The following is a 24,657-nucleotide window of genomic DNA, read 5'->3' on the forward strand; positions in this document are numbered from 1 at the left end:
TTCACAGCTGTTGCCTAAACTTTCGAACCTGGTACTATCAATGAGCAAAACAGAGTAGAGGAACATCAGTCAAAACAAGATGGTGAGAGCAATACAGGGCTTCAAATCAAGTTAATAGAAATTAAAGTGAGTTACTATAATATATCCTGCTGTTTTTTATTTTTCCCTTAATTAAAAGGATAAAAATAAAAAAGTAAATAATAAAATGGAGATTGAGATAAAAGAGGGCATAACAACAAAATAGCACAGAAAAAAACATAACCATTTAAGCAAAATAGTGTTTTACCACAAGATAATCCCAACATAAAAGTAGTTACCATATTGTCTCTTTCCTTGAAATCTTTGAGTATAACTTCGTATACTGTAGCATCAGATATATCCAAACAATGTAAAACCATTCAAGAGAATGACAGTATTACAGGGTATTTAGAATCAACTAACAGAAAATGAACAATGGTTTCTGTATAATCTCCTTGTCTATAAAAGTTTTTGTTTATACTATCACATATAATAAAATCCAATAAGATACAACATGCTAAGACCAATGGAGACAGAAGAACAAAAGCTTGATGAGACTTCAAAACAAGATGATACTAAATCAGCATTACCTATTATGACGTCGTTTTCTCCAAAATAGCTGTTCTATCGTCCAGTCTTCTCTGCCTCAATTCTGTTGAGCTCTTTTTCTGTCATTAGTTGTCAGTTTGTCTTCTTCATTTTGTTTTCTGCTCCATTCATTGTGGCCTCTCTGTCACTATTTCTGGATTCTTCGTATTTTTCTTTTTTAGAATATCCTGCAGTATTCTCTGTAGAGTTGAATTGGTGGTTGCATATTCCCGTAGTTCCTCTTTATCCTGGAAGCACCTTGTTTTTCCATTGATTTCCAGGGATAGTTGTGCAGGATATATCAATCTTGGCTGGAGGTTATTATCTTTCAAAGCTTGAATTATTTCCCCCCACGCTCTTCGTGATTTGATAGTTTGCACCGAGAAGTCTGCTGTAATTCTGATGGGTGTTCCCTTGTAAGTGATCTGTTTCTTGTCTCTGATGGCTTTTAATATTCTGTTCTTATATTGGATTTCTGGTATTTTGATTATTATATGTCTGGGTGTAGCTCTGTTTGGGTTGTAGGTGGCTGGGGTCCTGAATGCTTCATACATCTGAGTATCTTTACCTTTTGCTAAATTAGGAAAATTCTCCTGGATTATTTCTGCGAGTAGCTTTTGTAGTTCATTTGTTTGTGTCCCTACTTCTTCTTTTATGTTCTTAATTCTTAAGTTATATATCCTCTTATCATCTTCTAGTCTTTGTATTATTGCTATTTGTTTCTTTGTTATTTTTAAGAAATTTTTCATTTCATGCTCCCATATTACAAATCTGGCCTCCAGTTCAGATAATCTATCCTTAGTTTCTTTCAAGCTGTTATGCCAGTTTTCAATAGAGTTTTTAGTTTCCTGGTAATCTCTTTGAACCTGCTTCACGTATTCTATGCTTTCTCTATTTTCTCCATCAAACAATTCTCCCCTCTTTTTCTGTTCTTCCATTCCACCATCTGTTTTTTCTTGGGTGGTGCTTAGCATTTCTCTAACTATTCTGCTTATTTTTAGCTTCAGGTCATTAATATCTTCATTCCTGAACTGATCTATGAGGCTCTGGAGATAGCGCTTTATGTCTATTGGTGCGGTGTCCACTATTGCCTGTTTCTCGGGATTGGGGGCCGAGGGGCCTTTCTTGTTGCTCCCTCTTCCCATATTCTTTGTTCCTTATATATGCAAGCGTATATAGGAGGCCCAGCTTCCTTCCCTGTTGGCCACAGTCTGATTGAATTGTGCTGGCTAGGTGTTCCCGCCCACCGCAGCGCACCAGGGAGTTACGGACCAGGCAGCCTATGCGGGCCGCCCCTCCAGGTCACCTTCAGGTGCTGGGACCTGGGCTGTGCTAGCCTACTGGGTCTCAGCCAGCAGCGTCATGTAGGTTAGGCACTGCTCACCAGTCCTGCTTGAGAGGGGGCTATGTGACTGAAGTCACTACAGCACCCTGTTCCGGCAAGTCTGCCCGGTCCCAGAATGTCCTCTGTTGGAGCCTCCTAGATCATGGAAGAGTCCCAGTTTCTCTTACCGCAGGTCGATGCACGGCTCCCCGCCCATCCTGCTCTCAACTCCATTCACTGATTCCTGTTTTCAGAGCTTTCACGCGCGTCTGTCTCCCTGCTGAGCCGATTCAGACGCAGCCGCGGCGGAATCGCGGTTTCCAATGGCGCGGGCTCCAGCTTCCACGCTGAGGCTTTATCTGTTCCTGTTATAGCACCAGGATTGCATTCCCAGTTGGTTTCTCTCAACCCAGTTCGTTCTTGGGTCAGCAGGGCATATCTCCTCTCTTGCTTAGGATTCCTCACTCCGCACCATTCCTGGATTCTAAGCTGGGTCTTTCAGAGAGCCTCCGTAGCTACTGCTATCTGTCCGCCATGTTCTCCCGGAAGAGCCCCAAATTGGAGTTTTAACCAGGCATGGTGGCACACACCTGTAATCCTAGCACTCGGGAGGCTGAGGTAGGAGGGTTGTTGCAAGTTCAAGGCCAGCCTGGGCTACAAAGTGAGCTCAAGACCAGGCTGAACTGCATAGCAAAACTCTGTCTCAAAAAACAAAAACAAACAAACAACAGTAACAACAAAAATACAGGACTGTGATATGTTGGCTGTCAACCTGGTAACCCAGACGGCTACTAGGTGACTAGAGGATGGGTAATACATGTAATACAACTACATGAGACCAAAGGAAGATTCACATTCCATGAGCTGGATATTGTGAGATTTCTTTGTGCTACTTAGTACAGTTAACAAATTTATGAATTCTTTATTTCTGTAATTTTCCATTTAATATTTTTGGACCATGGTTGATCCTGGGTAACCTAAATGTGGGAAAATGAAACCGCGGATAAAGAGGGGCTACTGGACTGACTCAAGAATTAACTATTTGCTTTGTATGATGTTGTATACATTTTGAAGGAACTCTCTTCTCCCCTTTTCCTCCCTTTTGGATAAAAAAAGTTAACACCTACTAATTATCTGCTATATATAATCATAATTTTGACTTTCTAATCAAGCCAAATGAGAAATTATGTATCATTTAATAATAATGATGACGTTTAATACTACAATTTTTTTGTTGTTCTGGGAATCAGTCTCAGGACCTTGGCACTTGCCAGGCAGGCACTGTTCCATTGAGCTATGTCTGCAACCTGAGGTCTAAAATTTTTATCCTGTGTCTTAATCCTAATCTCTCTCATATGATATTTTTTTCCATATTGTCTGCCAGGCCTGGTGGTGCATGCCTATAATCCCAGCACTCAGGAGGCTGAAGCAGAAGGATCGCCATGAGTTTGAGGCCAGCCTGAGCTAACAAATTTAAGACCAGCCTGTATTACATAGTACTGGCAATCGAACTCAGTACGTTACACTTGCTAGACTGGCACTTGTGCTGCAGAGCTGTATCTCCGGTCCTTGTGCTATCTATATATACAATTTTTCTTCCACTCAGTAAAATAAATAAATCCTTTATTTGGCCCTATGTTAAGCATCCTTTTTCTCCTCCTCCTCTCTCCCTTATCCTCCTCCTCCTCCTCTTCTTCCTCCTCCTCCTCCTCCTCCTCCTCCTCCCCCTCCTCCTTTTTGTTTGGTGGGGTCATCAGGACTTACTTTGTAGTTGAGGCTAGGATTATAGTAAGTATCACTATGCCCAGCCTTTTCCTTCTTTTTGGAAGGCCTGTTTGTAGTAGTATTTTTATTGACTGCATTCATTTTCTCACTTGTATCTGGACTTCAGCTCTTTGCCCTTCTGGCTTTTTTGTTTGTTTGTATATTTGTTTGTTTTTTCCAAGACAGGGTCTCCCTTTCCGCTCTGGCTTCTACCTCTATCACTTCCTTGATACTTCTTTGGTACAATACGGAGAAGTACCATTTAACACTTCAGTAAATGCATTCTTTCAAGTTCTTCCTCTTTTGAACTAAATAAGACTTTTCATTTTTGGCACTTCCTTTGAAGACTGTTGGTTCTTGACACTATACACTTAAAGGGCACCTCTCCCCTTCTTGGCTTCTTTTTCCATTCTGATACATTTCTTTTTTCTTTGTATGGTTTGCTAGTACCCTTATGTGATCCCACAGCTATTTTCTTGCCTATTTATGTGCTTTTCAAATGAGTATCTGTTTGCGTCAAGCACTGTGTTATTGCTGAGGAGAAAATGTGAGTGAGACTAACCCGGCCATTGTCTTCATGATGTGTGTAGTTTAATGGGTAAGCACACACAAGTAAACTGGCAGTTGCACAATGTGTGCCAAGTATTCTTGTGAGTAGATTAAGAGAGATAGCTAACTAAGATTGAAGTGGTCAGGAAAACCTGATTGGAAAGAATAGTGGAAAAGGAACTGTGATAAGGTCAATGTTTTAGGCAAATACAGGCATTTGCAAAGAAATAAAGGTGACTCAAGGACTGAGAATCATTTTATCTTGATGAAAATATGAAGGGAAAAAGAATAGAGAAGGAAGGATAAGTCTACAGCGTTAGAAGTGGCCTTTCATAAATATTCACTCAAGAAATACTTATTAAGTACTGTTATGTTGTTTTATAGCTATACTGCTATAAAATAATTAGGAATTTTAATAACCTAGTCTTCACTGGTCTGCCATGAGCAGTCAAACCTAAGTTTTAGAAAATGTCTTAGGGGCTGGGGATTTAGCTCAGCGGCATAAGCACCTGCCTTCCAAGCAGGCAGTTGTGAGTTCGATCCCTGGTACCGATAAAAACGAAAAAGACAAAAAAAAAAAAAAAAAAAAAAGAAAAAAAAGAAAAAGAAAATTTCTGAGGCCAGGTGTGGTGATGCATATCTATAATTCCAGTAATTCCAGCAGTTGGGAGACTGAGGCAGTAGGATTACTGTGAGTGCCAGGCCAGCCTGAACTACATAGTGAAACCCTGTCTCAAAAAAAAAAAAAAAAAAAGTTTCTGAACTCTATCTGTTTATTGCTATTGACTATTGTATAGTAAGTTTAAATTGGCTTTATTCTGGTTCAAATGGTGTCTTTTCTAAGAGTCACTCTAGTTCCTTCCAGTGCCCTGCCCCCCCCCCCCATTACTGGGGATGGAACCCAGAGAGGTCCCTCCACCCCCAGGATGGAACCCAGAGAGTGCTAAGCTATGTCCACAGCACGTGTTTTTTTTGTTTTGTTTTGTTTTTTGTTTTGTTTTGTTTTTTGGGGGAGACAGTCTCATTAAAGTCCTCAAGCTGATCTTAAAATTGCGATTTTCTCTTTAGCCTCCCAAGTAGCTGATATTACAGGTGTACATTGCTTGCCTGCCTTGAAATAATATTATTGTTACTCAAGACTCCTGCCTTCTGTCTTTTCTCTTTAAGTATACTCAGTATTGTACAGCCTAATCCTACTCTAAATGTTTCATTCCTGTGTTTGTATAACCCTGTTTCAAATAAGTTTTCTGTTTTTTGAGGACAGTAACTACTGTGCCTTTTTTCTAGAAGCGGTGTTGGGGATTTGGGGGACCTATTGCATAGTAAGCAAGCCTTCTAGCGTTGAGTCATATCCCTAGCCCACTACTATGTTCAGTTTCTCTTACCTCCTTTTTGCTATATGTATAAAGGGTATACCTGTGTGTGTACTGAGTGTTTTGTTTTATTGTCTTTTTGATTCAGGGTCTCACTATGCAATTCAGGCTGGCCTTGAACTCACTTTGTAGATCAAGCTGGCCTCAAACTCTCATTGATCCTCCCACCTCAGGCTTCCAAATAACTGCAGTTACAGGTGTGCTGCACATAACTGGCTCTCCTCAAGGTTTAAAATTTTAGGTAATCTAACCAGACACTGTGCTACATGTCTATAATCCCAGCCTTGAGAGAGGATGAGGCAGGCAAATCATAAATTTGAGTTCTACCACTGCAACTCAGTGAGATCCCATCTCAAAGAAAGAAAAAAAAGAGGATATAGCTCAGTGGCAGAACATCCCTGGTTCAATCCCCATTACCACTTCCCACAAATTTCAAAAGGAATGGATAATCTGTAGAAGACAGTGGTTTACTTATTTGCCATTTTTTTCTTAGAGTCTTCCAAAAAATAAACATTAACTGTGTACACATAAAAAGGTAATATGCTAAAGGTGATCCATTTTCATTCTGAGGTTGAGTTTCATGCTTTAAAATAATAGCTGTTTCCCAGAGTCACCCATAGAACTTAACCAGGATTGATCCTATTTCCTTATTCAGTAGTAGGTCTGTGATAGAATTCTAGATGTCTTCATTCAGGGAAAGAAAATACACATTTCCACATATAATTCTGATGTTTCCTGTTGACATCACTCTTAACAGGCAGAAATAATGAACTTGGTAAGGGCTAGGGATAGTTCAGCAGTATAGTGCCTGCCTAGCAGACACAAGGTCATGAATTCGATTCCTAGTACCCTCACTCTGCCCCCAAATAATAATGAACTTGGTGATTTGTTCATTTCCACTTATGGTAATCAAATATGTTTTTTATATCTTCAAGTATGAAATTTGTTTCCTCTTCTTTATTTTTTGATAATCTTTGTAAAGTAGAAAAGATAAAATGTGCCTTGTTGAGTTCTTTGATATATTTTGACTTGAAAGTAGGAAAAAGTTCATGTTGTATAAATAAAAGAAATAAAATTGGTAGGTAATAGCTTATTTAAGGCTTTAAAAATCACTGAAAATGAAGACTTAAGATATGAGAAATACTTTTTGTTTGTTCATTTAGAAAAAATAGTGGTCTAGATGATAGTAGGGTTGGAAAGATGCAATGTGGGGGATAGAGTATTTGGGTTGAAAATACCATAGGAGGCTGGGGATTTAGCTCAGTGGCCTAACTCCCTTCTTGGCAAGCACAAGGTCATGAGTTTGATCCTCAGTATCCCCCGCCAAAAAAAACCCATAGGAAAATGTCATGTTTAGTTTAGATGTAGGGCATTGTGATACTGACAACAAGGAAAACAAGCTGGATTTTTGGAGAACTTTTTGTTGTTCAACAACCTTTTGCATTTCTTAAGATTATGAATATGAAGCAGGTATTAATAGTTCAGAATTATTAAAATAAAATCAGTCAAGATAGATTTATTCTTTTGTTTGTTTATATGAGACAGGGTCTCACTACCCTATTTTCCCCAAAATAAGATGGAACTGGAAAATAAACCTTAGCATGATTTTTCAGAATTCTTTAAATGACACAGTATTTCAAAACAACATAATAGGAAATCAACAGTGGTTACCATAATTATCTCTTCCTGTCTTCCAAATAACTGCCTATACCTTCAGACACAATAAAATCAAACAAAACAGAAACAGAATAGAACCAATAAAAACAAAACAATGAATGCAATATAGAACTTCAAAACAAGACACCAGTAAATCCAAAATTACTACCATAATATATCTTGTTATCTTCAAAATAGCTGCCATGCCATCAGATACAACAAAATCAAACAAGATAAAACAGAACAAGGTCCAACCAAACAGAACAATGATAATGATAAAGGATTTCAAAACAAGATAATAGGGAATTAAGAATGGCCACCACTTTCAGAAGGAGTTCCCCCACGTGTGCTACATTGCATGTTGTTATCCTCTGAATAGATGATCAGACTACCAGCTTTAGGCCTACAAAGTTTGTGAAACACTACACTACAAGCATTAATTGATATTTTACCTCGTTATCTATCACCACGACCTGTACTTCTCTGGATCAGCCTGGCAGGGCAGGGGAGGAGGAGGACAGTGGGGATGGGACACTGGCTCTTGTCTCCCTGCCCACGGCCTAGAAGGGACTGGGATCTAGCTCTCACCCAGTCAGCCTGTGTATGGTGATGACTCACAGGAGGTCTCAGCTTCTTCCAGAATTCTTGTAATGTAAGTCCTACCTGAAAAGTAAGCACCAGATAACCGGGCATGGTGGCGCACACCTGTAATCCCAGCACTCAGGTGGATTGCTGAGTTCAAGGCCAGCCTGGGCTACGTAGTGAGTTCAAGAACAGTCTGCACTACATAGAGAAACACTGTCTCACAGACAGAACGACAGAGAGCAAGCGCATTGTGGTATGTGGATCCTCTATTAAAAGTTTTGTTTCTTCTAGAAGTGACTGAGGTACTTTATTTAGAAAATACAGAAATAAAAATGCAACAATTAAATGTTATATTCTATTTTCTACTTCATGCTAAGAAATTATTTGGAAAGTACTTGTAAAGCTTTTAAGTGAAAAGTGATGCCTAGTGGAAAGAATTTATGATATGCTATAATAAAACATTATGGCATTCCAATTACTTTTCCCCCATGTAGGTGTAATATATATTGCTGTGTATTATTTATATTTCCTTAGGACACTAGATTGTTTTAGGAAAACAGTAAAATATAATCTGGAAGAAGCAGTATAAATAAGTAAAAATGTGACAGTAGTCTGTTAAATTGGCCTAAACTTAGAAAGTGAGAAAAATTTGTTAAAACAGCATTACCTATTAGTTATTCTTGGACTCCATAATCTTTTGGGAATCAAATATTCAGTCAACCTACAGCCAGTACATTTTTCCAGCAGCGATGCCAAGTATGATGACTATCAGGTCTAAAGTGTTTTTAACAAAACAATGCTGGCTCTTTAATGCCCAACTACGTTGGCATGTTAGAGATACCAGGCACTTTGTTTTAGAATATTTGATGGGAAACCATGGTCTGGAGTTCAATGGCTGATTAAGGTAGTTAATGAAAAGATGAAAGAATAAGGCCGTTAACGATTCCTAGACATTTTTTTACAAGTTTAAAATCTTTAGCTGCCTTATGGTACTATTGTGTTTAGAGTTAAGAAAAAACAAAGGTAAACTCATCATATTTAAAACAAGATAGAATTACTTACAAATGGATGTTTCAGTGTTGTTTGCTTCTGATACCAGGTACTGTTCATTGTTTGAGTAACTACTATGTTTTGGTTGTTCTCCACCTAACCCCCTTGAACCCAAAGCCTTCACATTGAGCTTCCTTGTCTACTTCTGTGTTTATTTACTTGGATTTGATTATGCATTTTAGTGAAAAAGAACATCCATGAGTATGCGGACAGCTCCAACTTATATCTGCTCTTCCTTTGTCCTTGTTTCTAAACAAGGAAACCACTCTCCTAAAATGTATATTTATCATTTCTTTCTTTTGTTCTATGACATATGCTTTTCATTTTTAACTGTAACACAGTTTTCACCTTTTTTATTGATGAAATCTACCTCATAAGGTTGTTTTGAGATTAGCTGAGGAAAATATATATTGAGATTTTTCGCTGTGCCAGGCCTCTCAAAATACTCAATATGTGGTAGGTATATATAGTTGTGTGTTAACTAATGTTTGCTGAGTAAAAAGAGCAAGCAAAACATGTGTTTTTCTAGCTGTATTTTTTTTTTTTTTAATTTCTTTCCCTGGATTCTTCTGGAGAAAGTGAGAGAGAGTATGTAGGGTTTTAGGGTCTTTTCATCTCTTCTTGAAATACTCAGCAACAAAAAGCAGCAACAGAGAATGGAGTTTGGGGGATCAGCAGCACTATTAACTTACAGTTTTTTTTTACGGTCCTATGTCCCCAGCAAAGCACTTTTGTCTCGTTTGATTTGGTGCACTTTAGTGAAATTCCTCCACTCCTTCATAGCCAATGTTGAAGAAAAAAAGAATTGAATTAACCCAGAAATAATTGGTGACATAAATGAATCAATTAGTTTACATGGGTACGTAAGCAGTACATTTATATTGGGGTTTTGGTCTACTAAAGTTCATAATGAACCATAGGTGGGTTGATTAAACATTATTTTAGTAAGCACTAACAAGCATTAACAGGAAACAGTCACCTTGGTTGGCAGACAAAGGAAATAGTTCCTTAGAAAACAGAAATAACTTCTAGATTAAAAAAAAGAGGAAAAGAGTGAATGCGTTATAAATGCTGTGCACTTTTTAGCATGTTAATAGTATATTAAGATTATTAATTCTAGCTGGGTGTGGTGGCTTATGCCTATAATCCTAGCACTAAGGAGGCTAAGGCAGGAGGATTGCTGCTCGTTCCAGGCCAGCCTGGGCTACATTGTGAACTCAAGGCTAGCCAGAATTACTCAGTGAGAACCTGTCTCCAAAAAACCCCATTAGTTCTTAATATATTAATCCAAATTAAATTGTACCTTTTTCCTTTGGATATATATTCCAAGTTTTCATGATCTTTGATAAACTATGGTAATATACTTTAGGTAATCCTAGCACTCTGAATGGGTGAGGCAAGAGGCTCTTAAGTTCCAGACCATCCTTGGCAGTTTAGCAATTTAGTGAAACCCTACCTCAAAACAAAACATAAAAGCTACTTGAGATAGTGCATTGTGAAGGGTCTGGATTCAGTTTCCAGTAACCCCCTCCCCCTGCACATGTCAAATATATATATGTGTGTGTGTGCTTACACCCATGCGTTAGCCTGTATCCATATCTCTTATGCCTCTGTAATTTGCAAAATAAAATCTTTAAGTTAATACAGTAACCATTTTCCTTTAGATTGAATCTACACATTTTTGACTCCTTGATGTTGGACAGAAGTCAACTCCCCACCCCCACCCCAGATTTCCTTTCTGTTTGGACAAAAAAGTAGATTTAAGTGTTTTTCTTTGTATCAAAAGAACTTGATTTCAGCATGGATTGAGAAAGGTTAATTGTATTAAAGTGAATACTTGGTGATAATGTCAAATTAGATTCTCTTTCCCCTCCTATATATTATTTGAGAGATAGAAGTAATTTCCTTAAACGTTTAGCAGTATTTAACAAGCTGAGAATTTTCAGCCAGTATATATATTCAGATAGATAGATGCCAGATTTGCCAGATTCTTTCAGGATGAACACTTCAAGTATTAGGTAACATGGTTGTTTCTTTGTGATACCTTGTGCATGCTAGGCAATCTCTATGCTACTGAGCTGTATCCCCAGCCCAGATAATAGGGTTTTTGAAAAGAAACCTTTTTTTAAAGCCAGTGTTTAAGTATATGTATGGTTCAGGCTAGCCTTAAGTTCACTTTGTTTCCCAGGCTGGCTTTGAACTCTTGGTGATCCTCATACCTCAGCCTCCCAAGTGCTGGAATTACAGGTGTGTGCCATCGTGCCTGGCTGAAAAGAAACTTTTAAATTTATTCTTTTCTGTGAACAAAGATCATTTAAGAGTACAGTATCTAATTTTAACTTTCCTTCTTGACCCTACTGAGCCTTGTCTATATCAGAGTTAGGATTAACTAGAGGATCGACGTATTTATAAATTCAGTCATTGTTACCAAAGTAAGATGTCTTACAATGCTATTTTTTTTTCAGTTACTCATGAAGATAATTAGTAATCTTTACTTATTGAAGTTTTTGGTTTCTTGGGATAGTAGACAAGTCCTATAAACTTTGTGCTTCATTTTTTTTGAAAACAGGCATATGCTTCTAATTGGTCTTTTGAAATTCCTTGCAATATTGACTCTACTACCTTTAGACACTATTTTGAAAATTATTTATATCTGAAAAACAAGAATGAGTCACAAAAGAAGTTTATAGTAGATATAAATCTAATTTTATGAATAATTAAAAAATATAAAATATTTTCTAAAGATATAGAAGTCTTTAATCTGAGATATAAAAGTAATCGTAAATCTTGAGTAGGTGTTTTATGCTTTCTGATTTGAGTTTCCTGTACTTTTGCCCTTCTAGGTGATTCAAAGTAAGAGAATTAGTTTCTTGAACTATGACATTCCCTTTAGCTTCTTTAGGAGGGAAAATGAATTGTGATAGTGATGAATTAAAATATCTTCACTAAAGGACGTTAAAAGATCAGGGTTAGACTAATGTAATGATTAGAAAAGCCAGTTTAAAGCTAATGATGTGTGCTATTTCACATGTAAAGGATGGCAAGTTCTATTACAAAGGAAGATTTTGGACTATCTTGAGGTGTGGTGTTTTGTTTTGTTTAACATTTTTTTCTGTCTAGTTTTACCCAGTTTTTAAAAATGACTTTTTTTTTTTTAACCAGATGTGGTGGTACATGCCTGTAGTCCTAGCACTCTGGAAAGTTGAGGCAAGAGGATTGCAAGTGAGAGTACAACCTGTGCATTTTTTTTTTTTTTTTTTTTTTTGTACCGGGCATTGAACTCAAGACTGAGTACTTGCAAGGCAGGTGCTTATGCCCCTGAACTAAATCCCCAGCCCCAACCTGTGCATTTTACCTAGACCTCCAAACAAAGTAAGAAATAAAACAGGACTGGAGATGTAGCCCACTGTGAAGTCCCTGGATTCAGTTTCCAATGCTGCAAAGAAAAGAAAATAAATAATTTTCTAGAGACTATCTTGAACATAAGAAATAAAGCCAAAATATAATGCAAGAGAGCAGAACCTTTGAAAATGTATTCTTCAATTTTTAATAAAATCATATGTAAACACTAAATTTTTTATAACATTCATGTATTGGGTTGATTTTTGTGCATATAATTCTTATGAGAGAAAAGATATTTCATTCACATATAACTAGGTTGTTGACTAATATTTTTTCTCTTCCTATTTCTCCCTATAGAATCTGTCTATGATCTTCTCCCAAAGGAGTTACAGTTACCTCCATCTAGAGAAACATCTGTAGCATCAATGAGTCAGACAAGTGGTGGTGAGGCAGGCTCGCCTCCTCCAGCTGTAGTTGCTGCTGGTATGCATTTCATTTTGTTCTATTAAACAAAACCTAGGGTATTATCTGGCCAACATGAACAGTGCTGGCAGAGTTCATATCAAAAAGTGTGTGATTTGAGGGTTTGTTTAGTAAGTTTTAAATGTTAATGTTTCAATTTTTCAGTATAATTTTTTGATGTAATTATTATTTCTTAATTTCATATTGGCACATCTCTAGGTGCTAACCTCTAAAATGGACCTTGTCAAATATGAAAGTATTTAAAACTGTTTTGTTGACTGCACACGAGCAAAAAGGTTAAATATAAGCTATGAATAGAAAATTATATTTGAGTGTCTATTTAACAATTATGTTTAAAGACTTGCTGAAAGGAAAACATTGTGTGTTCTGAAAAAAATACTCAGACTCTCAAATCTCTTTTCTGTTTATAGCATGTTGCTGCAACCTTTTCTCTATATTTAAAAATATTTGCAACATACTTTAAGTTAATTGAAAATAATGGAAGATTTGAATACATTTGTATAAATATTTTTATCAGTGAAAAAGTATAGAAAGAATGCTTGAAATTTATCATTTATTTTTACCCAGCCCTCAAATCATATACTTTATAACTATGTAAGATTGGTTCAGATATTTATTTTAAAACAGAACAAAAGATTGACAGATAAACTAACAGGAAAAAAAGTGTTAGTGATAAATTAGCTGTAATTCTTCTTCTGCCCTCCCACCCCCAGCTGGGTATATAAGTTACTAAATGTGTTTGCTTTAGTAAAAGGGGAATTTACACATTTTGAAGTTTTATCTGTCATTGTAATGAGAGGTTTCTTGCCTAATGTGAGACCTCTTATCTTTTAAAATGTTACATCCATCAGAGCATGTTTTCATTAAATTCTTTCAGTTTCAAAAAAGGAACAGTGAACTGGAAATTTGGATTTAAATGAGGCTGTTGGTACTATAGCTGAAGGTATTCTTCTCAAATGTATTAATCAAGTACCATTAACCTGTGTACCAATCTTGCCCAAACTGTATAATGTATATAAATCCTTGTTGGTTGAGGGCAAGAAACTTCTAAATATGACAAAGAAACTTACTTGTTTTGCTCACTGTTCATGTATTGCCAGACATTTTCTAACAGTTACTGTGGATTTAACTGTGAAAGTAAACTTTTTTGTGATCAAATTGGTAAGATGATCGGGTTCACTTTATAACCTCTAAGTTCTACTCTAAGATGGAGTCTAAATATTTTTCTGGAATTTAAAGTTTTAAATGTTTTAAAAATTGTATGAAATAATAAAATATGTAATAAAACATTTCCATGAGATATTTCACTTTAAATCCACATGTAGAAATTAACTAATTGACTTCTTATGTATCTTTTGAAATTGTTTTTTTTTTTTAAGACATTGAATCTGTATAGAACTAAAAGTCTGTTTCTTCTGTGCTTTTTAACATCTTGTTTTCAGTAGATCCAGTTCCTTTTAAAAGCTGAAAAAAAGTTAGGTTTGGAAAAAGAGCAGTTCTCCTTTGTAAATAATTCTGAACTCAATTTTAGGAATTCTAATGTATAAGTATTAAAATTTACTGATTTTGAGTCACTAACAATATGTTAGCCCTTTCCCCTCATCTAGTTGAAATTATCTACAGATTTGTAAATTAGATAGCAATGAATTTAAAAATCATGAAGATGAGAATTTTGACCCAACCAAAAAATACTCTGAAATAATAAATTCTTAGTTTTTGTATTATTGACTTTATAAGGATAGTGAAAAGAATAAGGACTCAGCCTTAAAGTTTTGTTATATTCTCACAGATTCTATGATCTAAAGTCATATGTAATCTATTTTTTCTTGGTAACTATCATAATTTATCCTGCCATTCTGATGTCTTATTGGTACAAAGATTCCTTTATTCTATAACATTATAAATTAGACAGTTTAAATTACAGATAATTATTGTAGAGAAATAATTAGTATGTATCATTAGAGTCACATTTTTATTTGACATGTTAATATCCATGGTGACATGACTATCAAAGAAAGATTTACGTACATTACCAAGTTACTCATTGTTCTTTTGACCAAAAGACTTCAGAGTTTTGAAGGAGCTGGATTGGCTGCTATCAGGTATGAGGGCCTGGTGGGAACAGACTTCTAGTTCTGCCATAAAGGTTTGTGTTTCACAAGTTTTAAATCAACTTAAATTTTAAAGTTTAGAAGCTGATATTCATGGACATTCTTTATTATTTCATTATTTCGGATGTGTTCTCAAATTCACCAATGTAGATTTCTTTTTCCCTCTTCACATAAAACTGAGGGCATAAATAAATATGGTGCTGCTAATCCACAATCCAGAATATTGGGTAAAGGAATGTCTCAAACCCCTCGATCTATGTCTTTACACACTTCCATCAGCATCTTTAATTGTGCATGGTAGCACATATCTGTAACACTAGTACTCTAGGAGGCTAGAATAGGAGAATTGCAAATGTAAGGCCAGTTTGGCAATTTAATGACTTAGTGAGACCCTATCTTAGAAATTAATAAAAGGGCTGGGGATGTAGCTTAGTGCAAAGGTCCTGGGTTCACTTTCCAGTACCACCAAGCAACCAAACAGAAAACTTTTTATTCTGTGAGTCCCAGGGCTAGGATTGGGGAGAGAGGAGCTTATATGTGATTCTGCTTTTCACTAGGCCATATCAGAAACTTGAAGGTATAGTTGAGTGTTACCAGCTGAAATTTGTCTACCTTCCCATTTTTAAGAATTCTGTTTTTATCTTGTGAGAGCTGGAGAGCTTGATATTCAATATGTCAAAGAAGAAATCTTTAGAAATAACAAGTTTTGTAGGTTCACAATAGTTAAGACAGTGACCATTTTAAACTTTTAAAAGTTATCTAAATGAGTTGATGGTATGGGGGGGCAAATGAGTCAACTAAGAGAAATGCAAGTCATAAAATGATTCTTTTGTTTGTTTTTTGGAGAACCCTATAGTAACATTAGGTTATACAGAGCTAAAATACAGGTATGATGTAGAGGAACTATCAGAATTTGGGATTTTGGCAAGAGATATTTTTAAAAATAACTTTATTGAGATATAATTCACAAACCATTCACCAAAAACATAAAAAAAATTAAATGCTATTCAGTCAAGTATTATTTTTAATTACTTGTATGTTTAGGATTACCTTTAGATTTCTTAGTACTTTTTAAAATTAGTTTAAATAATTTATTTAGTTGGGCATGGTGTTGCATGCCTGTAATCCCAGCACTTGGGAGGCTGAGGCAGGAGGATCTTTATGGGGTCAAGACCAGCCTGGGCTACAAAGTGAGCTCAAGACCAGGCTGAACTGCATAACAAGACCCTGTCTCAAAAAGACAATAAATAACTAAATACTAATACTTTGAATTTCTTCATAAAAATCAGAAATACCCTTTAGTCTTCATTTTACAAAGTCATATTTTGTTCTATCCTGGATACTATGTTTGTGCTTATTTGGGGTTATGACATTATATTGGCTTATATCAAAATAGAATATTTTGGTAAGTGACTGCTTCCTTTTTTGAGACAGGATCTTGCTTTCTAGTTCAGCCTGACCTTGAACTCATTATGTATCCCTGGCTTCCCTCACAGCAATTCTCCTGCTTCAACCTCCTCAGTGCTGGGATTACAGGTGCATGTCACTATGGCGGGCACAGAGTGACTGTTTCAAATCTTCTTTGAAGTTTTTTGTTCAAGTTCTTGAGCTAAACAGTGAATTAATCAAACTATGAAGTTTTATAATTCAACCAGAAATTTTTTTATTTTTTGGTACCAGGGATTGAATTTATGATCTTGTGCTTGCCAGGCAGGCACTTGTGCCACTGAGCTAAATCTCCAACCCTTCAGCCAAAGAAACTTAATAACTAATTTATAGTTTTTTTATTTTCATAAAGTTGATATTTTACTTCAATAATTATAGATTAGTATTCTTTTTAAAAATAATGCAATCTTAGTACACTAATACTTTGAAGCAGTTTTTAACTTGTGTACCAGTTACAAAGTACATACAATAGAAAATCTGTTGAATATGCAGTTTTCTCTCTGTAGAGTTTTAGGCTTAAATTGAGGTCTACATAAGTTGATCCATCTAATAAACTTTTCCTTTGGGAAGAACCTTGCTAAAGGGGCTGGGATTTAGCTCAGCGGCATAAGTGCCTGCCTTGTAAGCAGGCAATCGTGAGTTCGATCCCCAGTACCGATAAAAAGGAAAAAGACAAAAAAAAAAAAAAAAAAGCAGAAAAACAAAACAAAACAAAAAGAACTTTGCTAAATAATGGTGCTTTGAATTCTATAAGTGGCAATTAATAAATCTTATATAATAGATTGAATTGAATCCAGTTGAATGTAAGTTACACTGTAGGAGAGGGCTCTACAGAACAAAGTAACATTCTATAACAAAAGAACAAGTAGTTTTATTCTTTATTAAGCTTTTTAATCATTAAATTGAAACCAGAGGAATTTCTTTATCATCCATAGCAACAGAACTATAAAATATGAGGTGAAGAAAATGTATTACCATTTTTTAGTTCCCCTTATGTTAAAGGAATTGTAGTAGATAGTTTACTCATCATTGTATGTAACCTTGTCTCAATCTTTCTAGCCACAAAGTACCTCTCTCCATTCCTACTGAAATCATAGTTCTTTACTCTTTGCCATTGTACTTTAGGGAATTTCATGTTGTATGCCATCACTTGCACTCAGAATACATAAGATGCAAGACTAGGCAGTATATAGGATATTGAGCTGAAAAGCCACCTCTTTTTTTCTACAACTATTAGTATTTGAAAAATGGGAATATGATATTATAGAAGAATATTCATTTTTAATAAAATGCGATTCTAGCAAAAGAATTATATATCCAATTGAATTTATTTTATTAACGCATTCAGAAGCATTTACTAGTCACGTCTAGTCCCACAGGCCTGTAATTCCAGGACTCTGGGAGACTAAGGCAAGCAGATCACAAGTTTGAGCCCAACTTAGGCAGTTTAGTGACTTTCCAAGACTATGTCTCAAAAAAACAAAAAACAAAGAAAAAAGCAACAAGTAAGCATGCAAGCTAGCCAGCCTCTGTGTGTATGTATGTTTCACTGCTATATGAGTTTTTTGGTTATTTTTTAAAGGCAGCATTTTTTTTTTTATTGGTATCGGGGATCAAACTCAAGGCAGCATTTTCCTATATAGTTCAGACTGGCTTTGAGCTTGCTATGTAGCCCAAGCTGGCCTCAAACTCACAGTAATCCTCCTGCCTCAGCCTCCCAAGTGCTGGGATTATAGGCATGTACTACCACACCAGTTGTTAATCGTTATTGACAGTGTAAAGGTGGTTTGTTACTGCTTTGTTCCTTGAATATTTTTATTCTACTGCCAATTTGTGGGGTTTTTTGTCGTTTTCCTTTTTATTGGTACCGGAGATTGAACTCACAACTGCCTGCTTGCAAGGCAGGCGCTTATGCCACTGAGCTAAATCCCCAGCCTCTCTACTGCCAATTTTTAACAACAACTTTTATAAGTTACTGTTTCTCATAAACATTTTTATGTTACCTGAATTGTAGATCAGCACTGTATTTTAAATTAATTAATTTTTTTAAAGTTGAGGGTTAATCCAAGGACTTCATGCGTGGTACACAAATGTTCAACCACCAAGCTCCACCACTGGAGAAGCAAACAGAAAAGCAAAATCAGATTATTCATTTGTACTTTTCCTTTAAATTTGTACTTTTTAGATACTTTGATTTTTTTTTTTTTTTTTGCCATTTTCCTTTTTTTTTTTCCACCGGTACCAGGGATCGAACTCATGACTGCCTCCTTGCAAGGCAGGCGCTCATGCCGCTGAGCTAAATCCCAGCCCCTAGATACTTTGATTTTAAACTTTCCCAAGATTTCGAAGAGTAGTATTATTTAATTAGATTTTTTATTCCAGCTTTTTAGATACTTTAATTTGTACTTTTTAGATCTTTGTATAGGGCAGCAGATAAATGCATTTTAATTTTTAAGAAGCAATATTTTTTTTTTTTTTTTGGTACCAGAGATTGAACTCGTGACCTCATGCTTGCCAGGCAGGTGCTTATGCCATCAACCTAAATCCCCAGCCCATTAGAAAGCAATTTTTAATAAATATAGGCATATTCTGACAAGGTAAAAATAGTTATGGCTATGCATTACTTAATAATGGAGATACATTTTGAGAAATGCATCATTTGACAATTTCCTTGTTGTGTGAAGGTCATACAGGCTGTGTAATGACCTAAAAGGCTATCAGGAACTGATATAATCTTATGGGATTCTTATTACCTTATAGTCCTTTGATGACCAAAGAGCCGTATTATGTGATACATGACTGTATTTTAGAAGAATTCAGATTAAGAAGTAGAAAGTAATAATTTTATGGTATTTGAATTCTCAATCACAATTTGGTGGCCTGCAGAAGAAAAAAATACTCTCTAATAACTGAATAGCAAATCTTTCAGCTTCAGTTGTAGTGCTAATTATTTTTTAAAATAGAGCCTTTTGAACCATGCATTTAAAATACAGAAACATACGTAATTTATAACTTTTTTGAGGGAAAGATAAGGAAGTATACGGGGATCAGAATGGCCTGAGAAATTCTTTTACTGCAAATTATAGGTTATTTCTTACAATGTGACTTTATTGTTCAAAACATATCTTCTTCCACTGTTTAAAAGAGTTTCAGTAAATACACAGCTTAAAACAACATGTGAAAGAACATTCTGGTTTTTGGATTAGATTGCATTTGTAAACTGATGAGCAAATTGGTGAATATGAGTTAACAATTTAGGGTAATTTTCCCACAAGCTCTATTTGAATGTTAAATTTTTAATTTAAAAAAAGTTTTTAAAAAACATTACTTATTGTAGCATGTCAATTTATGTTGGGGGGAAAAACTCAAATGGGAAATTTAAATGTTTAAACATGTAAAATAAATGATCAACCCTACATTTTTGGTGTTTTTTGTTTTGTTTTGTTTTGTTTTTGTTTTGTTTTTTGGATTTTTCTGTAAAGTAATCTGCATTGCTTATTTTATATGCTGGGATGCTAGTTGTTTTTTCTATTAATACACTTAACTTGCATTCTAGCTTCGCCATTCAGAGACAGGCATCGAGTGGTGGGTTGTGTGACAGTGTCTGTCAATAGTGAAGACAAATAGTACCAGAGACACTTAACCCATCCAATCACACCCAGGGTATAGGTCGGTCTCGTTTTCAGACTTCTTCATAAGTCTCTTTTCCTTTCTTCCTTCCTTCCTTCCTTCCTTCCTTCCTTCCTTTCTTCCTTTTCTTTCTTTTTTTTTTCTAAGTAGTGGATTGATACTGATTGAAACTAAACCTTTTTGTAAAGTTTTAAACTTTACATTAATAATATAAGAAGAAGAAAAGTAGAAAAATAAAGGTTGGCATGTAAGGTGTTAACAAAGCAGGTTTGCAGCCACTTTGTGTGTTCTAGACATTTCAGTCCTTTGGCAACGTAAATGTTAGCCTTGTATATTTTTCTGAATCTTTGTTGTGAAAGTATATCCTTGCATCTGATGACTTCTATCAGACAAGATATTTAGATTTGAAGTCATTGTTACATTAAGAAAAATACAGTCCTTACAAAAAATACTAGGTTCAACAATGTGTTATGCATCAAAAATTACTTTCAAATATTCTGTTGATTTTTATGATTATTTATTGAATAGTCAAGTTTACTCCTCTGTTCCACTATTGGTTCTTGTAACACATTTAAAATTTTTTGTGTGGCTTTTGTTTACCGGGCCTTTTTAGCTACCCCAGCTAGTTTTGCATAGAGGTTTAAAAAATTACATATGCAGATTTTTAAATGCTAGGGAATACATTTTATCTTGGAAGCTTAGTTAAATATTCATTTCTGTCGTTTTAAATCCATAAAAAGTATCTTTTTCAAGAAGAGCTTCAAATAAATTTTTTTAAAGGATTGGGGATGCAGCTGAATCAGTTTAATTACTGAGGAAAACAAAAGTGTGGTTAGTCTCATGTAAAATCGTCTCTTTTTTAAATGTCATTTTATGCACTGAAATAGTAATGGTGGTTAATATCTTAGTTGACACAGGTAGCATTACTAGTTCTTAATTTTAAAATACAGTTTAAGCAGTAGATATGTAGTATTGTGCTGATTTCTATACATGGAAACATTTAAAATCCATTTTCATCTTTTTATCAAATGAATAATATTTGCAGATGCAAGGCTATCCTCCCGTATTCTATTGTAGATATCAGTCTGTATATTAGTTACTTTGAATATTCATAGCGGTCCTTAGTGATTCCTTCAATTCTGCCCATATCCACAATGCTGGGGATCAAATCCAGGGTCTTACCCAGGCTAGGGAAACATTTTACACAGAGCTACAGCCCCATACTCTTCCATCAGTTCTTAAAAGAAGCCGTATGCACAATTCACTTTCACCATCATTACTGAAATAATTTGCTATCATTAATTATTAAATACAGAATATTGTAGATATGAAGCGTCCCTTTACTTTTTTTTTTGGTATGGAGATCAAACTCATGACCTAGTGCTTGCCAGGTAGGCGTTTGTGCTGCTGTGCTAAACCTTAGCCCCATTCCCTTTACTTTTTTTGCAATTAGTCCACATTCAGTGGCACATAACTGTAATCTCAGCATTCTGAGAGACTGAGGCAAGAGCATACCAAGTTTGAGTTCAGACGGTAATTTAGCAAGACCTTGACTCAAAAAAATAAGTTGGGGGGGGCAGAGATGTAACTTGGGATAAAAGTCAGTACAGATAAATAAATAAATATTTTTTTTCTGAGATTATATGTTCCCATTAGTAAATTGTAGATTGGTCTGTCAGTTCTGCTTTTGGTTCATGATATTCTCTGTGGTCACAAAAAATGCTGTATGGAAAAAAATACTATAAACTAGATTAAATTCAAGGGTAATGATTTCACAAAAGAAAACTAAGAACTTATTCATGTACTACCTGCACAAGAGAATAATTTTAAGAAAAATTTCCAGGTGTATAAAGATTTTGCACAGATACCTGTAATCCCAGCACTTATGAGACTGACCTCCCAGCACTTGGGGAGACTGAGGCAGAAGGATTCTGAGTTTGAGACCAGTCTGAGCTACAGAGTGAGTTCAAGGCCTGCATTAACTGCATAATGAAACCCTGTCTCATAAACACAAACATGACTAAATTTGCAAGAGACTTAAAAACATAAAATTATTATGTAAGAATATATTACAATTATCTGCTTACTGAGGAAATAAGAGCAGTATTAAAACATTTTTATATTGGAGTTTCTGTGTTTTTAATATGTAGCAATTAAACATAGATATCTGCATTCCTATCTGCATTCTTACAGCAAATAATGATTCTGCCAAAAAGGGAGTGAAGAAGTAGTTAGCATATTTTGTTTGCAGAAAATTATGAATAAAAGGAGTAGCTAAGTGGGTGGGGCAGGCTTGTATTGCGTTTTAGTTATACTGACTGTCAGTTAAACTATTTTTTGCTATTTTATTTAGTGATACAATGACTCAAAGGTCTTTACTGATATTTTAAGTACATTTACAATGTCCCAGGAGTATTCTTCAGTGTTTTTCTGGGTATGCTTGGAATTGACAAATTAGTGTTTAGAAATTTAATATGCTCTTGATGCCACAACTTTTTTATATATTTATATTTTAATAGGACACTACTAAGGATATTTTTATGGGTTAATATACAAAGAGATTGTTTCAAAAACGAAAGATATAAGCTCTATCTTTATAGAAATAGCTAATAGTTATCTCTAAACCCTTATTATTTTCCCTGTATCACGTAAAGCTGTTGTTGATAGCATGCATTCAAAGCACCTTGAGTCTCAAGTTGTTGTTTTTTAATCTATATTTATTTGCCAAAATAATTTTAATATACATAACCAAATTTTGGCTTCTGACTGACTATACAGTTCTCATGGTACTCTCTTTGAGCACTCAGGGATCCACTTAATATTTACTGATATATTTTAAAGAATATACTCCTTTTAAAGCATGTACTCCTTAGATAAAAGACACACAGCCTGGTCTAGCAAGAGAACTGAGTGCTGAGACTTGCATCCCTGTGGGGTGCATGTGCTTCTTTGAGCCCCAGCCCATGATGTATTTCTTGTTTACCTCCCTGGAAGGCCCCTGAACTCAGTTCTTTTGGATTTTTATGGAGCTTAATTATGTAGATGTGATTTTATTAAGCCATTGACCATTGATGACCAGCTCAACTTCAGTGCTCTCGGCGTTCCTGGTGGTGGGATAATAAGGCTGTGAGTTCTAACCCTCTGAATGTGTTTGGTTTCCAAAAGCTCCCCATCCTGTGATTATCCAGGCACTTTCAAAATCATGTTATGAATATAAACTTAAGAGCTCTTTGAAGAGATTTGTAAATAGCAAAACACTGTCCTTTGCCTTTGTCATTCTGAAACTAAAGGCCAGGTTTTTAACTAAAAATACACTTTTTGCTCCAGTCACTTGTGCTCATTAATCACAAACACCCACACACATACATATAATTACAGTATTACAGTCACATAACTTGCTTTTGAATTTGTTATGCATTTATAGTATTGTTATATTCATCTGCCTTTTTGTTTGTTTGCTTGTTTTGTTTTCCTTTTTTTTTTTTGTTTTGTTTTGTTTTGTTTTGTTTTCTTCTTTTTATCGGTACCGGGGATCGAACTCACGACCGCTTGCTTGCAAGGCAGGTGCTTATGCCACTGACCTAAATCCCCAGCCCCATTTGTTTGCTTTTTTGAGACAGTAGTTTACTATGTAGCCGAGGCTGGCCTTTAACTTGTAGCAATGCTTCTGCCTTCTAAGTGCTGAGATTATAGGCATGAACCACCACACCACAGCCAGCTTTCATCTGTCTATGATGAGGATCCCTAAGATGTTTGTATTCTGCATTCTCATATGCATAATACTTAGATTAAAAAAGGATGGTGCAGGAAAGTTGCTTTATAGGAATACAAGTGTACAGCATTAATGTTGCATGCATTGTATGTTCCACTGCAAATATTGGATGCTGTACTTACATTTTTCTAAAAAGAAAAGAACATAGACTTTTTTGCACACCTAAAAAAGTATTTATTATCATTTTTGCCAATAGTTGGAACAAATGGAAGAATATTAGATATACTTTTTCTATTTTTTTCTGAAATGAGTTCTGTCATAATTTTTCAAAAAGCAAGGATAAAATTATATTTAAACTCCAAAAGTGGCTACAAATCAGCTTAACTATCACTGACATTAGTGTCTAGATTTTGTAGTTTTTACAAATCTTTAAAAATAATTATTAAGAAACATTGCATTAATGCATGATACAAAATTGGTAAATTTTTCTTTAAATTGGAATGCAGTTTAAAGTGACTGAATGTTCAAATTTCAGCTACTGCATTTGACAAGGATACAAACTGAAAAATGGAACTGGTATCATCTAATTCTGTTAGGTTCTTTGACTTGTAGTAATGTAGCATTGTGTAGATTGTATTCATGATGGCTAATATTAATACTGTGTTCCTAGTCTTCACAGCAATGAAAAATTCTGGGTGATCATAATTTTTAAAAATAATTTAAATCATTTCAATATATTTTCAGTTAAAAATACATCATTGGCATTTGGCTTTTGATGTTTAAATACTGCCATTCTTATGTTTTGTTCTTCATAATTGACATGAGGATAAAATGAATTAAAAATGGGTATGAATAATTACAATTTCTGTAACAGTACATCACATCACAACTTTAAACTATTGGACACATTAAGATGACTGTGGCATAAATGGCTATATAAATTAATTTTAGATTTAAACATCTTTTAGTTGTCTTGCACATTATTTTTACTTTTTTGTGTACAGTTAATAAACCTTTCCATATCTT

The 24,657-nt window shown here is 35.2% G+C and overlaps 1 protein-coding gene across 8 annotated transcripts in view; it reads left to right on the plus strand.

Moving 5' to 3' along the window:
* Nfat5 (nuclear factor of activated T cells 5) overlaps window positions 1-24,657 on the plus strand; it is a 121,970-nt gene that overhangs the window by 39,020 nt on the left and 58,293 nt on the right. For all 8 annotated transcript variants that reach the window (XM_063247575.1, XM_063247576.1, XM_063247578.1 and 5 more), the window contains one exon: window positions 12,607-12,732. In XM_063247575.1, coding sequence (XP_063103645.1) covers window positions 12,607-12,732 — 126 coding nt within the window. The remainder of the gene's footprint in view (window positions 1-12,606; window positions 12,733-24,657) is intronic.

This window comes from Cavia porcellus, unplaced genomic scaffold (assembly GCF_034190915.1).
Source record: "Cavia porcellus strain 051 isolate PalLab524CR breed Dunkin Hartley unplaced genomic scaffold, mCavPor4.1 scaffold_4, whole genome shotgun sequence".
NCBI classification, from domain to species: Eukaryota; Metazoa; Chordata; class Mammalia; order Rodentia; family Caviidae; genus Cavia; species Cavia porcellus.